The sequence below is a fragment of the Aulonocara stuartgranti genome (genome assembly GCF_965226115.1).
Source record: "Aulonocara stuartgranti genome assembly, chromosome: 14".
In the NCBI taxonomy this organism is placed as follows: Eukaryota; Metazoa; Chordata; class Actinopteri; order Cichliformes; family Cichlidae; genus Aulonocara; species Aulonocara stuartgranti.
This window is the reverse complement of record NC_138950.1, coordinates 10,322,493-10,337,394: the sequence shown is the minus strand read 5'-3', so window position 1 is coordinate 10,337,394 and position 14,902 is coordinate 10,322,493. Positions and strand designations below refer to the sequence as shown.

At 37.7% G+C, this 14,902-nt stretch overlaps 3 protein-coding genes across 5 annotated transcripts; 1 reads left to right on the top strand and 2 right to left on the bottom strand.

Moving 5' to 3' along the window:
* Positions 1-2,432: 2,432 nt before the first annotated feature.
* LOC309687801 (post-GPI attachment to proteins factor 2-like) lies at positions 2,433-5,130 on the bottom strand. 2 transcript variants are annotated; one of them, XM_082503007.1, is made up of 6 exons: positions 4,545-5,130; positions 4,146-4,397; positions 3,798-4,047; positions 3,442-3,548; positions 3,232-3,340; positions 2,433-3,080 (listed from the first exon to the last, which is right to left on the bottom strand). In XM_082503007.1, exons 2-6 carry the CDS (start codon positions 4,311-4,313, stop codon positions 2,950-2,952), a joined length of 765 nt encoding a protein of 254 aa, XP_082359133.1. In that variant the 5' UTR covers positions 4,314-4,397; positions 4,545-5,130; the 3' UTR covers positions 2,433-2,949. The 2 variants fall into 2 exon arrangements, with proteins under 2 accessions (XP_082359133.1, XP_082359132.1); XM_082503006.1 differs by having other exon boundaries at positions 4,146-5,130.
* Positions 5,131-5,176: 46 nt separating this feature from the next.
* chrna10a (cholinergic receptor, nicotinic, alpha 10a) lies at positions 5,177-8,997 on the top strand. Of its 2 annotated transcripts, XM_082502996.1 has the most exons (6): positions 5,177-5,393; positions 5,662-5,787; positions 6,402-6,547; positions 6,715-6,869; positions 7,379-7,911; positions 7,994-8,997. In XM_082502996.1, exons 3-6 carry the CDS (start codon positions 6,545-6,547, stop codon positions 8,692-8,694), a joined length of 1,392 nt encoding a protein of 463 aa, XP_082359122.1. In that variant the 5' UTR covers positions 5,177-5,393; positions 5,662-5,787; positions 6,402-6,544; the 3' UTR covers positions 8,695-8,997. The 2 variants fall into 2 exon arrangements, with proteins under 2 accessions (XP_082359122.1, XP_082359121.1); XM_082502995.1 differs by lacking the exon at positions 5,662-5,787.
* Positions 8,998-11,533: 2,536 nt separating this feature from the next.
* Positions 11,534-12,469, bottom strand: LOC309688272 (olfactory receptor 52N5-like; the record flags this gene model as incomplete). Its single annotated transcript, XM_082503870.1, has 1 exon — positions 11,534-12,469. One exon carries the CDS (start codon positions 12,467-12,469, stop codon positions 11,534-11,536), a length of 936 nt encoding a protein of 311 aa, XP_082359996.1.
* Positions 12,470-14,902: the final 2,433 nt, after the last annotated feature.

The following is a 14,902-nucleotide window of genomic DNA, read 5'->3' as shown; positions in this document are numbered from 1 at the left end:
ACTTTTAGGGGAAATTCTAAGAAAACGTCATGACTCTGAGAATTTTCTTAGAATTTGGCCGCTAGGAGCCACTTTTTGCACAAAGATTCTTTAGGGATACGGGCCCTGATGTCTCAACAGGACCTGGAAAAACTAGTCCATGCATTCATCTTTAGTAGGCTTGATTACTCTAATAGGATCTTTACAAGTCTACCTAAAAAATCAGTCAGACATCTACAGCTCATTCAGAACTCTGCTGCTCGGGTCCTCACTAAGACCAAAAAAGTGGACCACATCAGTCCAGCTCTGAGGTCTTTACACTGGCTGCCTGTCCGTCAGAGGATAGACTTTAAAGTTCTGATGCTGGTCTATAAAGCTCTGAATGGTTTAGGACCAAAATACATCAGTGACCTCCTGACCCAGTATGAACCTTCCAGATCCCTCAGGTCATCTGGATCCGGTCTTTTATCAGTTCCCAGAGTCAGAACCAGACACGGAGAAGCTGCATTCAGCTTTTATGCTCCTTATATCTGGAACAAACTCCCAGAAAGCCTCAGATCAACTGAAACACTCAGTTTATTTAAATCCAGGTTGAAGACTCTCCTATTCTCAGCTGCATTTCAATAAAACACCAAATCCACACTGTTAAGCTACATTTCAAAACTTACATTTTAACTACTGATTTTATCAAGGCAAGGCAAGGCAAGGCAAGTTTATTTGTATAGCACAATTCAACAACAAGGTGATTCAAAGTGCTTTACAGAGACATTAGAAACAAGAACAAATAAAAAGCATGATTTAAAATTGATTAAAACAAGCAAATAAACTAACTAACTAATTAACAAACAAACAAACAAACAAACAAACAAACAAACAACAGTATATAAAATCAAAACAGATAAAATCAGAACAGTAGATAAAATCAGTAGTTAAATGTAAGTTTTGAAATTTAAGCTTAAAGTGTGGATTTGGTGCTTTATTCAAATGCAGCTGAGAACAGGTGAGTCTTCAACCTGGATTTAAATAAACTGAGTGTTTCAGCTGATCAACTGTTCTGATTTTATCTACAGTTTTTTTAATCAACTTTAAATCATGCTTTTTATTTGTTTTTGTTCTTTAATGTCTCTGTAAAGCACTTTGAATCACCTTGTTGTTGAATCGTGCTATATAAATAAACTTGCCTTGCCTTGCCTTGCTTAGATACATCCTCGTCCTGTGCATCTCAGATTGCTGGCTCATCTGTGTCTTATTGAATGAGACACCAATCCAGGTTTTGCTTGGCAGTTGCTCACAATTTTAAGCAAGTCAACATGCCAGCATTTTAAGCTGGATAAATGTAATCATATTCTCCACCACATGTGTTGTTTCAAAAGGAAGGCTACATCCCAGGATATTCACAGCAACAACACAACTAGATGCGTGTTAGGACAGGTGTGGACATCTGCTGCTTCACTGTGAAAGGCTGGAATGGTGTGACCTCTGTCCAAAGGGTGTGTCGAGGTGGAAATCCAAGAAGTGCAATACGTTCCTGCATGCACACCAGCAAAGGTTGGCAGGACACCCCTTGAAGTAAAGGGGATCTAATGCCCCAAAACATGCTGCTCTGTTGAACTAAGATACATTTAAAGAAGGTTTATGGCTTTTGCTGAGAAATTTTAGGTGTCCAAAAATTTTATTTGACTGTTACTGATCTGGTTATCAATTCAGAGTTATACTATAAAGGGAAACCTTGACTGTTTGATAGAGACCTCTATTTAAAAGAATAATGGTGCTTGAATTAAAAAGAAAAATATATTATTTGTTGTTACTTTTCTTACTCATTTTTTTTTTTTTTTTAGAATTCCTGTTATTAAACACATGTACAGACTTTGCAGAGTATATGTCTGCAATGTTGACTGTTTGGGCTAACACAGGGTCCTGTAGCTTTCCTGTAGAGTAAACCTGCACACTGAGGTATTTTCCAAGTCATGCCAGTATATTATGGTAAATATCCTTAAGTTTGAGTGCAAATAAAATAATTAATATTGGAGAAAATTACTGTCATCACATCATGGTTCATAGGTTTCAGTATTATATAGCTTTTTTTAAAATCTTTAAATCTACAGGTTTTTATTGGGGGATTTAATTTTGGTGCACAGCGAAGAGTTAGGTAATCAGGACACAATAGTGTGCACAGTTCCTCACATATTACTGAGGAAATCTGTTTTGAAAAGTGTTAAATTAACATTTCAACTGCCAGTATTGCAGAAGTATTTAAAGTTATGATTTACTGAACTTTATTATGTCTCTGTTTGTGTTTTAAAAGCCCGACTAGGAATGGGCATGGCAAACTAGCTAAGATTAAAAATACTCTGGTGTGTAATGTGGTTCATGTAATATACTTGCCCTTAAAAAATAAACCATAAATAAGTAACAACATAGAATAAAGCGCTTTGTCAACAGCAACCTGAATATTGCATTTTATTACATGAAAGTGAGTATCGGTGCCAATCTTTTTTGAGGACTCTAAATAGAGTGCAGTGTTTCTGAAGCTGGACACTAAGGCTTAGAATTCAGAATGCATCCATTTCCTATCCTTGAGTTTATATTTCAAAATAAAAGCCAAGCATACTTGAAGAACTATCACTTTACTTTGGCACATTTCTGGTATGACCACAAATTTGCTGTGCAGTGTATAAAAGTTAAAATGTCACATTACATAACATCATGTAGGTTGGTGAAGGCATCCATGAATGAGACACTGAGGCAAAAGAATGCACTTAAAGTTATCCTAATACCCCTACAGTAGCACATGTGCATATCTTATGTTCATTTGTCAGACATCATCACTCACTAAGGATTTGTGACTGGTCATCATGGAAATATATGGAAAAGGCCTTCATCCCACTCTTCCGCTTCAGCAGGATCAAGGCTGCTATCATCAGGTGGTTGGGGGGTGGTACATGTAGTACCTAGTCCTTGACTTTCTAGTCAGAAGTCTTTATCCTCTGAAGATGAAATGAGCATGACCTCCCGGCTCTTAAAGTCCCACACGGCTGTAAGATGGAAGGCCATATTGGAGAAAACAACTAGATACTCAAACAGGGCAAAGAATGTGTAACCTGATAAAAGAAGAAACAGAGTACAGAAAAAATATAATTTGGTCAGAATATTGTGAATATTTGCATTACTGTAAATATGATGGTTGATGATTAATATTAATAAAGCAGCACACAATCCACACAGAAACATAAGGATGGGTTAAATACTCACTCCCTGATTCACAGTACATGTTGTGTTTCCAGTAAAAGAATCCGGCAAAAGCACAGAAACATACATTGAGAAGTAAGAAACGCACTTTCCAGTGGTGAGACTTGGCATCCTGTGAGGGCACAACAAAGTAAACAAATACTGAAATTGACTGTAATTCTACAAATGATATGGCAGTTTTTAAGTTCTAGTGCCTCATTTGCTATTTCTTACCTCAGGACTTAAGGAATATTTCTTAATAGATTTCCATAAACGGCAGGTTATCAACATGTAGATTAGAGAACTTACAATGAACAGGACAAAACCTTCCTTATGCACAACTAAGGAGCAAAAACACAAAGAGGAAGGGAAATTTGACCAACAAATGGGGAGAACTTGTGATAATATGTTATTAAACTTTACATAAATGCACCAACCACCAGTCATATCATACTTAGCACAACTGAAACTGCTTGTTTTTAATGTACAAGAATAGGTAATAGTATTATCAGTATTATTATTATAGTATTACACTATATTTGTGCAGACAAGGCCTGTACAAAAATGCAAACTAAATTCAGAATACTCACAGTAAGTTTCAGTGGATGATACGTATGTGAGCAACAAGAGTCCAATGTTTTCAGATATAGAAAAGCCCAGGTTTAAACAGCTGAGTAAACTCTCTGGAAACCTGGTAGCAAAGCGAGCCTTGTAAAACTTGAAGTAGGTAAAAGCCACCAGTAACCTTGGTGCTGAGTGTAGTCCAATGCAGAATCGCCAAATGTGGCACTCAGGACTTAAGCTGATAGAGGCACTTATAGATGGCAGGTAATTAGGAACCTAAACACACATCAAGAATTTTGTTTAGGTTAAAAATATATAATCAATACATAATAAGGTATTGCAACTACTACCATAGAACTAAACATACACATTACCTGGCAGTGTGTACCAGTGGCATCTTCAAAATGAAAAACAGAGGATATGAAGACACAAGTGATGAGCCCGAGCAGGGGTAGGCACACAGTCGCCAGAACACAGGTGGCGAAGGATACCCTAATAACCAGGGGTCTTTCATGCCCCAAAATATTTGAACTTTGTAGCATTTTAGATTGCGACAGCGGGAAAAGAAACAATCGTGTAAAGATGATCACATACGGGATATAACGCTCTTGGCATCTGTAGCTATGCTAGGTAAGAAGAAAATAGACTGGAGATGAGTAAACATGTCAAGTACATCCATAAGGTCAATATTTATCTTGAACCACTCGGGAACATTTCAGATTTAAAACATTCGCGTGAATTTACTGAACATGTAATGGCTAAATCCATCCTACCTTCACCCTGTTTACTGTTTGCCAGTGGTCTCTCCCAACAATACCTACGCTGTAACAATAATATTTAAGTATGCAGGGCGGTGGACGTGCATTTCTCAATCAGCTATCGTCGATCGCCTAAAACACTGCTCGGCTCATCCAGTCATTTTAAATTCCCGCATTTTAGGGGGTGTTTGTTTTGTTTGTTTTGTTGTTTGCACCTCAGATGAATGCTCCGATGAGATGATAACGGGCCTGCGGGTTTAGCATCCTTGTCGTGTAAAACGAGTAGGTGGGGACCACCAGCACCCGGAAGAGAAAGTCGAGGAGGACAGTGTTGTGATTGCTACAGCATATATATTTCGACATAATGCAAATTATGTATTATGTAATTATTATCTTTAAAAAAAAAAATCATTGGCCAGATTTAGCCCGAAGACAAGGAGCGAGAAATGTGTTATTATTTGTTTGTTAGTTGCCGGTAGCTCTCCGTGGTGCTGAATCACAGCAAACAGGGGACTGTTCTTATTATCATTAATTCGCCACCAAAACCCCATCAAAGATAATACACAACACCACCTTTAACTCGCCGTGTTTGTGCAAGGTGTACACGTGGTCGTATCAGCTGGATTCGTTCTGTCCCGCCCCTTCCTGAGCGCTTGTTGGGCTTGTACAGCACCGGATTACATCGCTGCTGACTTCCCCCATCGGTGTGTTTTTGTAAAGACTATTTTCGGCGAATAAAACGTGTTTGGGGACAGAGCAGTTCAAATGGTTCTCGGATGGAGGGCATTTGCTTCAGCAAGATGAAACAATGGCGAATGGCGAAGACTTTATTCCGCTGGCTGCTGTGTGTCGGTATTTTGTCGAGTAAGTTTACTTTCGTTTTATTTTCTGTTTACCTCGTATAATCTAAAACGATGTCGGTATGTCGATCAGTTTTGCGTTCCTATTTAGGTTGGTTTAATATCATATGAAAGGGAACTATATTAAAACTGTCCTAGCAGAGAAGAAAGCTTTAGATAACATTTTTCTATAAAGTGTGGTTGGACGTGTGATCCCAGTCATCTGTATTTCATTGCATCTATTATATTTTATAGAACATCCTTTTCACCTCATATTTCCTCTCCCCCTCAAGCTGTTTCCCGCAATCCGCAAACTTGTTGCCAGCTGTTTGGGGATTTTGCTGTCATCATAATCCTGTAGACCTTCTTTGCATCCAGCTCAGAGGCTTTATTGAAACAGGACTCGAGGTTAACATCTGGTTAGTCCAAATCCATTGTTGACACTGGGAATAAATTTAGTGCTATAAACTACGTTTCCTGTTGAAAACTCTTCCTGCTCGTTTCCTGATTGATGAGTGATTATTTTAATTAGATTTTATTTTAATGCGTGAATAATGGCTTCGTGCGTTTGACGAATATTTCCCAATACTTTGCCTCCAGGTTTAGGCTCATTTTTATTTGTTGTTTGTTCACTGGATTAATGTTGCATATTGCACTCTATATACTGAGCTTTAGCAGCGAAAGTCACTGTTGGCACATGTTGGCAGATGTGTTTGGTCTATTTCTAGAGCCTTATAGAAGGGAAATATAGATTGCCATTGCCCTTTGTTCCCTACCACCATCTGCTGTACCATCCATATTTTGTCTCACATGCCCCACATGTTTTTCCCTTTTCTTGCAACCCTCTAAACCCACAGCACTGCCTTTGCTGTGCATGTCACTGGCTTGAAAATCTAATGATCCGTGATCACACCAGCATGCCTTTCATAGCAAACACATATTTTTCTCGATTAAAATGGAAATACATGAATACTGAAATGCATCACATGTTTTGTGTTAACATAGCTTTAAACTGTTTTGTTCCTTGCCCTAGCTTGTTGGTGTGCTCATGGAAGATATGCTCAGAAACTCCTAAAGGATTTGTTCACAAACTACACTAGCGCACTGAGGCCTGTAGAGGACACAAACACCATCCTGAATGTAACTCTACAGGTTACACTCTCCCAGATAATTGACATGGTAAACTCCCACAGTGCACATAACCGTATGAGTGAAATTGATCCATGCAGATACACATATATCTGTATTGCTGTTTTGTATTTTATTTTATTGTGTTTTATTTTTTATTTTTACTGTTTTAACTGTAATATTCCCCTTTTATGATCACCTTTCTCAATATATTACAGGATGAGCGAAACCAAATTCTAACTGCATATTTATGGATACGGCAAGTGTGGTTTGATGCACACCTTAAATGGAATAAAGATGATTATGACGGCCTTGATACCATCCGCATACCGGGTAGTTATGTATGGAGACCTGATATAGTTCTCTATAACAGGTAGGTTGGATGGGCATAGAGTTCACAAATTCAATACTGTATGACGACATTCTGCCCAATATGAAATACACAAGCTAAACATGCTTTGAAGCTGTCATTTGTAGGTGTACAGGCCTATGCCGACTGCTTCTTATAGTCCAATAATGCAGCATATACAACAGTCTAGGCAACTATAAAAACAAAACCATAAAATTAGAATTTTAGAAAAGTGATTGAAAGTGCAAGAAAGTATTAGGTAAGTAGGTGTAAAGTAATTCCATATAATGATGCCTCCCATGGTTTAAAAGTGTCATTGAAACTAAAGGATGCTGAAACATTAAACATAATCATGTTATATTATTGAAAAGCAATAAAAACAGACACGATCCTTACCTAGTGTACTTGTGCCTTTCCAGTTTGAAACTAATCAAAGCTGTTTTTGTAAAAGACCTATTCAAAATTTGCTCCTAGTATGAATTTACAGTGTTGTTGAACATTGTTTTTTCAGCAATGATTTCTTTGTTTTTTAGCGCAGATGATCATTTCACTGGTCCCATGGACACCAATGTGGTGATTCGACATGATGGACAGATAATGTGGGATTCTCCAGCAATCACTAAGAGCTCATGCAAAGTGGATGTGTCTTTCTTCCCCTTTGATGCTCAGCAATGCCGGTTCACCTACGGCTCCTGGACCTACAACGGTAACCAGCTTGACATCCTTAATGCAATGGAGAGTGCTGACCTGGCTGACCTGGTGGAAAACGTTGAGTGGGAGGTGCTTGGTATGCCAGCTAAGAAGAGCATTGTTCTTTATGGTTGCTGTGCTGACCCATACCCAGATGTGACCTACACACTGAAACTTAAGAGGAAAGCATCCTTCTATGTCTTCAACCTGCTCATACCATGTGTGATGATCTCTTTTCTGGCACCACTTGGTTTCTACCTTCCTGCTGACTCTGGAGAGAAGGTGTCATTGGGTGTCACAGTGATGCTGGCACTCACTGTCTTTCAGTTACTGGTTGCAGAGATCATGCCCCCCTCTGAGAATGTACCACTAATTGGTAAGAATCAAATCCCAGTATGCGTGATAGTAATGCACTACAAATCTGTTCACAGATTTTCTCATCTTATTTCCTTCCACAGGAAAATATTACATTGCAACAATGACAATGATTACAGCCTCCACTGCTCTGACCATATTTGTCATGAACATACACCACTGTGGCCCTGATGCCAAGCCTGTTCCCAAATGGGCCAAGAAAGTCATTCTGCAGTACATGGCCAGAATGTGCTTTGTGTATGAAGTTGGGGAGAACTGCATGTCACCTCAGCCAGAGAAACAGGAGCCTCCTCCTGTACAGAACACCAACTGCACCATGAATGGTCAGGCGGGACCGGGCAGAGAGGACTGCATCTTCAGAATGGAGAGAGGACAAGAGATAGTGGGACCTATGCCCACAGAGGAAAAAGAAGACATGGATCAGATGCTGTCTCCTATAGGCTCAATCGGGAAGAACCCTACTAGCAACTACAGCTCTTGGAAGAATGGCATTTTTGCAAGCCTGGACTGTGGTGACTCAGGGGAGGGGAGGAGATGCAGGAAGGGAGGAGTGAGTGATGGAGAGAAAAAAGACAGAGAGATTTCCTGCAGCATCCAAAGCAATGAAACACAGCTCTTGCGTAACATAGAGTATATAGCCAACTGCCACAGAGATCAGAGGGCCACGCAGAAAAGGACTGGAGAGTGGAAGAAGGTGGCCAAAGTTTTAGACCGCTTCTTCATGTGGATTTTTTTCATTATGGTGTTTTTCATGAGCCTTCTCATCATGGGCAAAACCATATAACTGCAGACCTTTTCAGAAGGTTTGGTGACAGCATGAAATGCTGTTAATAGCATAAAGATTATTCCAGGTTAGGACAGGAATAATCCAGTATTATCAGATTCTGTAAAAGTTTCTCATATTTCCAGGAATGTTTGAGATTTCATCTCCTATTACAAACCTTTTTGTGAGTAGAATTAAATCTTTGATAAAGTTGTTGTTTATGGACTTTCTCCCCTTGCTATGTGAAAGTTATTCCACTCACCCAAGAAGTGGGAAGTTCTTTTGTCAAATCTATATATTTTATGATAATGATATTTTTTCAGTTGTTCACTATTGAGTTCTTCTTTTAAAAAATAAAATACAGATTAATTTCTATACAGCAACTTTTATTTCCCCTTTATTTAAGGTGTTCATAAACTAATATCAACAAGCAACAAATAAATATTATCCGCTGTTGCTTAAGAAATGTCTTATTGTTGCAGGAAAATTTAAAATGTCCACATTCCAGAAAAGAATCAATTAATTTACTGATACGAAACGAAATAGTGAAGTGATGAAATAAACATACAGATCATTTAAGCAGCAAAAACTGTTACTTGCAGTTTCCTTGAATACTTAATTAGCCACTTGAGACTGACTGTTGAAAAACACAACTTTTGAGCAGAAATAAACATGTTTTCGTCCTGGTTCATAAACCATTTAAGTCTCTATGGGAAAAATTCCCATTTACAGGGTGATTTATTATATATTTGAATTATTTCTTATTATTTTATGGCTCACCCATTTAAAATGCACTGTGACTTATGCAAGAGGTATTAAAGTGTTAAAGACGCATTGCTCACTTAATGAGACTGGGTATCTGCACTAATTAGCAGGTATCTGTAATGCAAGGTTAATTATAGATCTATGAATGAACCTAATGTTGTCACTTTTGTCTCCAAAAAGCCTAAATGGTAATGCCCATAATTTTCAAATAGAGGGTCCAAAATGGGACCTCACGAACCCGTGATGTGACAGTAACTTTTATATAGTGGTCATCATTGTCATGTCACAGAAAGAGGGTTTTTCATTCAAAACAGTCAGCACCTGAGGCTTTTTTGTGTGGAGCTTCTATATTCTCCCTGTTCTTGGGCGAACAGCTTGCTCCCTCAGTCCAAAGACACACGTGTCAGGTTGATTGCAGAGATTAAAATCAGCTGAATAGCCCTGTGATAGATTGGTGATGTGCCCAGGGTTTATCCCACCCCTCACTAAAATAGGCTCCAGCCCTCCTCCAACCCAAAATCTGACAAAGCAGTTAAATCAAAAGCAGTTACTATGGTTATGGTGGTGTCCTGAGAAAGTAAGGCCTCCAGTGAACCCTGAGAGGGTTCAATGCTCTTTTAATGCTTCACATGGCTTGTTTGACTAATTTATAAATCCATGAAAATATAACAGCTGGCATGGGTATAAAATAATTATACTAGCACAAGACCCTTTGATAGAAATTGTGTTACCAGTTTCTCTAAAACATATAACATGCTTATGATGATGCCACTAGTGTAACGCTTATGCATTAACTGTGAAATCTCATAGTTTGCAGCCATTAGCTTAGCTCTTGGTATAATCCCTCATCTATATGTTTTAGAGAGGGATAGCCCTCTTTAATCTCGACCAGAAAGGAAAATAGTCTGAATGCTTAGTCAGTAGTACTCTGTTCTAAACTGTTAGGAAATGCACTACAATGCAATGTCACATTAACAGAAGTAGAGAAGAATTACAGTAAAATGTCATGGGAAAATAATCTGTCCTGGATAATCCAGGTGCATGTGGCATGCAGAAAGACAAGGAAAGTATTTTAGGGGGATTACAATGGTACTTTCTTTTTTTTTTTTTTTAAATTCAGAAATATATTTCTGGTAAAAAATGTTTTCCTTCTATCTGATGGTCCTAATTTGAAGGTGTGAAAGACAACTCCTTGAACACAATGATGCCAAACAATACAGAACAGTGTTGATAATGGATTAGAATGAAGAACTGAATTGATTAAGTTGATCCAAACAGCCATTCACCAAGGAAATATTTTATCACTGGCATTTCTTATTATCTTTAGCCACACAGTAATCTTAGTTGGCTTTTATGAGTAAAATTAGTTAAAAAACTCTAAAAGCCTTTTGTTTTTAATAGGATATGAAAAAGAAGCCTCAGAAGCTTCAGTTAGCGTTAGATGGAAAATAATAGTTGCAAGGGTACATAATAAACAACTGAAAATATATTCCCTATTGGTATATGTACAATACATTTTGTATTGTGATACTCTATTAAAGTAAAAAAAAAAAAACATTACTAACTTTTTGAGCATAAGTTTTGGGTTGTAAGTTATTAACAATGACTACACAGAAAACAACCCACAAGCTTACTGAAAACAAATGCATTACTCAGCTCCAAATACATGCATAGTGATACTGATTATAAGGACATTTTTATTTATTTTATGCTCTGTCATAGATATTATTTTAATGGCTTTTCAGCAATCAATCAATAGAAGTGTGTAGGCCTGGCCCCACTTAAAAAAAAAGGTTGGTAGAAAACATTTAGATTTGAATACATGGGTGGGAGGAAAATTAATGCGTCACTCATTCTGATGTCTTGTCATTTTATGCTGTTGTTATTGTTATTGAGCTGTTGAAAGACTTTTCAAAAGGAACTGGAACTACAGTTAAAAGAAAAGGTTAATCTAAAATAGGTACCTTTTAGTTGCAACCACTGAAAACCTTACTTTATTTATTTATTTTGTACTAATGTGACCTTCAGGGTATTTAAAGGCGCCTATAAATAAAATGTATTATTATTAGTACTGTAAATTTAAGATAAAAAAATATTAGGATGGAGTCACTTTTCTTTTTAGTATTTCAGTAATTTTATGTCTTAATGATCTCGTTTGCATTCCATAAATTATTGGATTCAGATTAGCAGGGACAACATGAAATAAAACATATGCAATTTTCCTTAAGTCTGGGTAATTTGGGAAACGATGCAAAATAATTGTTAAAAATCCTGACCAGAGCATGATCAGATAAAGAACAAGGTGGCTTGCACATGTTTGCAGCGCTTTGTTATTTAAGTCTTTGTTTTTCTTAATCCAGCAAATGAGAGCAATTCTAAAATAGGTGGCAGCTATGCTTGCAATTGAACTAGTAAACAGCAGCACAGTGAAAAAGAGTCCATAGATGTTGTTTATGGACACGTCCTCACAAGAAAGCTTGAATAGTGATGCATTGTCACAGTAAGAATTTTGTATAGTGGATCTGCAGCGGGACAGCCTCACAGTAAGACCTATTAATATAGACACAAGCACTACTGACACCCCCCAGGCAGCTGCGGACAGCCCAACCACAGTTCTGGTTGTCATAATGGAACTATACCTTAAGGGGTGGCATATCGCCACATATCTATCAATTGCCATAATGATGAGGATCATATGTGAAGCCGATCCAAATGTGTGACTTTGAAAAGCCTGAACCACACACTGTTTGTAGGTGATAAACCGTTCGGTTGCCAAGATGTGAGCCATTAGCTGAGGCAGCAGGACTGTGTTACCTATGAGATCATTGACAGACAGGTTACAAAACAGAAAGTACATTGGCTGGTGCAAACTCTTCTGAGAAATGATAAGCAAAAGGACTCCAATGTTAGAAAAAAGCAGGGTGAAGTAAACAAAGAGCAGTAAGAAAAAGAGAGGATACGTTAACTGTGGAGAAATGTCAAAACCTTGGACCTCCAGAATATCGGTTGAAACTGTTTTGTTTTTTTCCATTCTCTTTACTTAATGGGAAACCTAAAAGAGAAAACACTGACAATGAAACATGATAAGTGTCCCAGTATGTTAAAGCTGAATGAACATACTTATTACACTTTTTTTTCTGCCTGGAAAAAAAATCAATAAAAATAAAATATGATTAAAAATGCTTCATGATAACAAAAAAAGAAAAACAAACACAAAATTAAATTAAATTACACTTTTAAAAACACATTACCTTCAATTGAAATATTCAGTAATCAAATTCTGTCTTGTTCTCTTGCATAAAAAAAAAACCCTTTTTCATTCATTTTCAAATATGGTGTGTAAAACAACAACAACTAAAACTGACACCAATAAACCATAACCATAAACTAAGGAAAGTACCAACATTTTATAGTGAAAATGCAGATGTTTTGAAAAAAACAAAACAAAACAAAACAAAACAAAAAAATGCTCAACAAAACCTACAACAATGTGAAGTCACAGTGTTTTAAGCTGCTAGTGTTTTGTACCTTGGCTGTGGAGGAAGGAATCTAATCAGCAGCTACAGCTGAGTGACTTTTATATTCAGGGTGTAACATTTGATATGAATTTACTGGCTTCTCCATTTCAGCTACAGTTCTATATTTATCAAGGGCTCGTTATAGATTCCCACATGAATTAATATGGAGCTTGATATTTAATTTTTGTCTATAGATGCAAGAATAAAAGCAAAACTTTTCCTGCCATACACTTCGAAAGAAGAAAAAAAAAAGTTAACAAGCACATTTTAAATTATTAACAAGAATGAGGACCATAAATAGTGGCCAGTGTGTATTATCTGTAGAAATTGTACTCTTTCCACTTTTCACTGTATGTTTGTGACCTGCACTCTACCTGCAGTCCTTCCAGACACATGAAGAAAGCAATGGGATATGGAAACAATGTGGACTTGTCCGCCATGGATTTATCATTACTACCAAGTGCAACTAAGTGTTATAGACATATCTGCTGACACAGCTTAACACACTTAATCAAACTAAAACAAAAAACAAAAAACAACCATTTAAGTTAGGCCTTATATTATATGGTGGTGCTGGACTTGCCACTGTTTTCCGGGACAGTTTCTCCTGCAGAGCTTTGGACTATGAGACTTTCCCTTTCTTTGAGTCACAGTTTCTTAAGGTCGGTTCATCAAATATATTTTACTGTGTTTTAATCTGCCGCCCTCCCGGCCCCGCTGGTGTTTATATCCAGGATTTCACAGACTTTTTATCCTCCATTATTAGATCAGCGATTTCATCCTGCATGTGGATGATCTTAGCTGTAGCATGGCCTCTGACTCTTTTAATTTTATTCAGCATGTCTCTGGTCCCACTCACGTTAAAGGCCACACCTTGGACCTCGTGTTTTCTCTTTGCTTAGACACAACTAATCTCTGTGTTAAGGATGTACAAGTGAGTGACCATTCTTGTGTTATTTTTAACCTTAGCTTCCCTCTGGAAACACCACCATCCAATCTCTTGTTCAATAAGTGGTTCATAAATCAGGATGTTGCCCTGAAGTTTTCTGATTTATGGATCCTCATGTGATCAGGGGCTGCACTGGTGCTGATGTTGCTACGCTGTCAAAGTCTGTGTGGACAGAGGCATGAAAGGACCCAAAATGCAGACACAAACGTAGAGGCCAGGCTGAAACTCAAAATGGTGGCTTTATTGCTGAACACTGGAAAAACTAAACTAAACTTGACAATACAAAATAAACTTGGTAGACTTGGCAAACAGAACACACAGACATAAATAAGCGAGGATGCAACACTGAACACAGGAAGACAGAGGACTTAAATACACACATGAGGTATCAGGAGAAGTGGCAAGACAGCTGACACACATGAACATAACGACATCACAGGGGAAACGTAAAACTAAACACAATGAACACAAGAACACAGGACCTCTTTCAAAATAAAACAGGAAACATAATGTAAAGCAGACCTGACGACATGAACTTAACAAAAGACATGCAGACATGAAACACATGAAGGGTAAGGGAGACTTAACACAGGGGTTGAAAACATAAGGGGAAACTAATAAGCAAATGAACATAGAAAACGTAATGAGCTTAAACATACACTATAAACATCAAAATATATTAAAACCCAAAACGCTGGGTCCAAAGACTCAGGATTGTGACAGTTGTACCTTTAAAAACTGTCATTGTTGCCCCAAAAAGAGCTCCTCCTCCTAAACGATGACATAAGGAACGTCAAAAGACTCTGTAGGAAAGCAGAACGCCTTTGGACATCAACTAAAATTGATGTTCACAGGCTCCACCTTAGGGAAGTTTGGGTTTCCCTGCACGAAACCATTAAATCAGCTAGATCAGGATATTTTTCTCAGTTGATCTCATCAAACAAGAAAAATTCCAAAGTACTGTTCGAAACCATAAAATGGCCTGTATTTATATAGC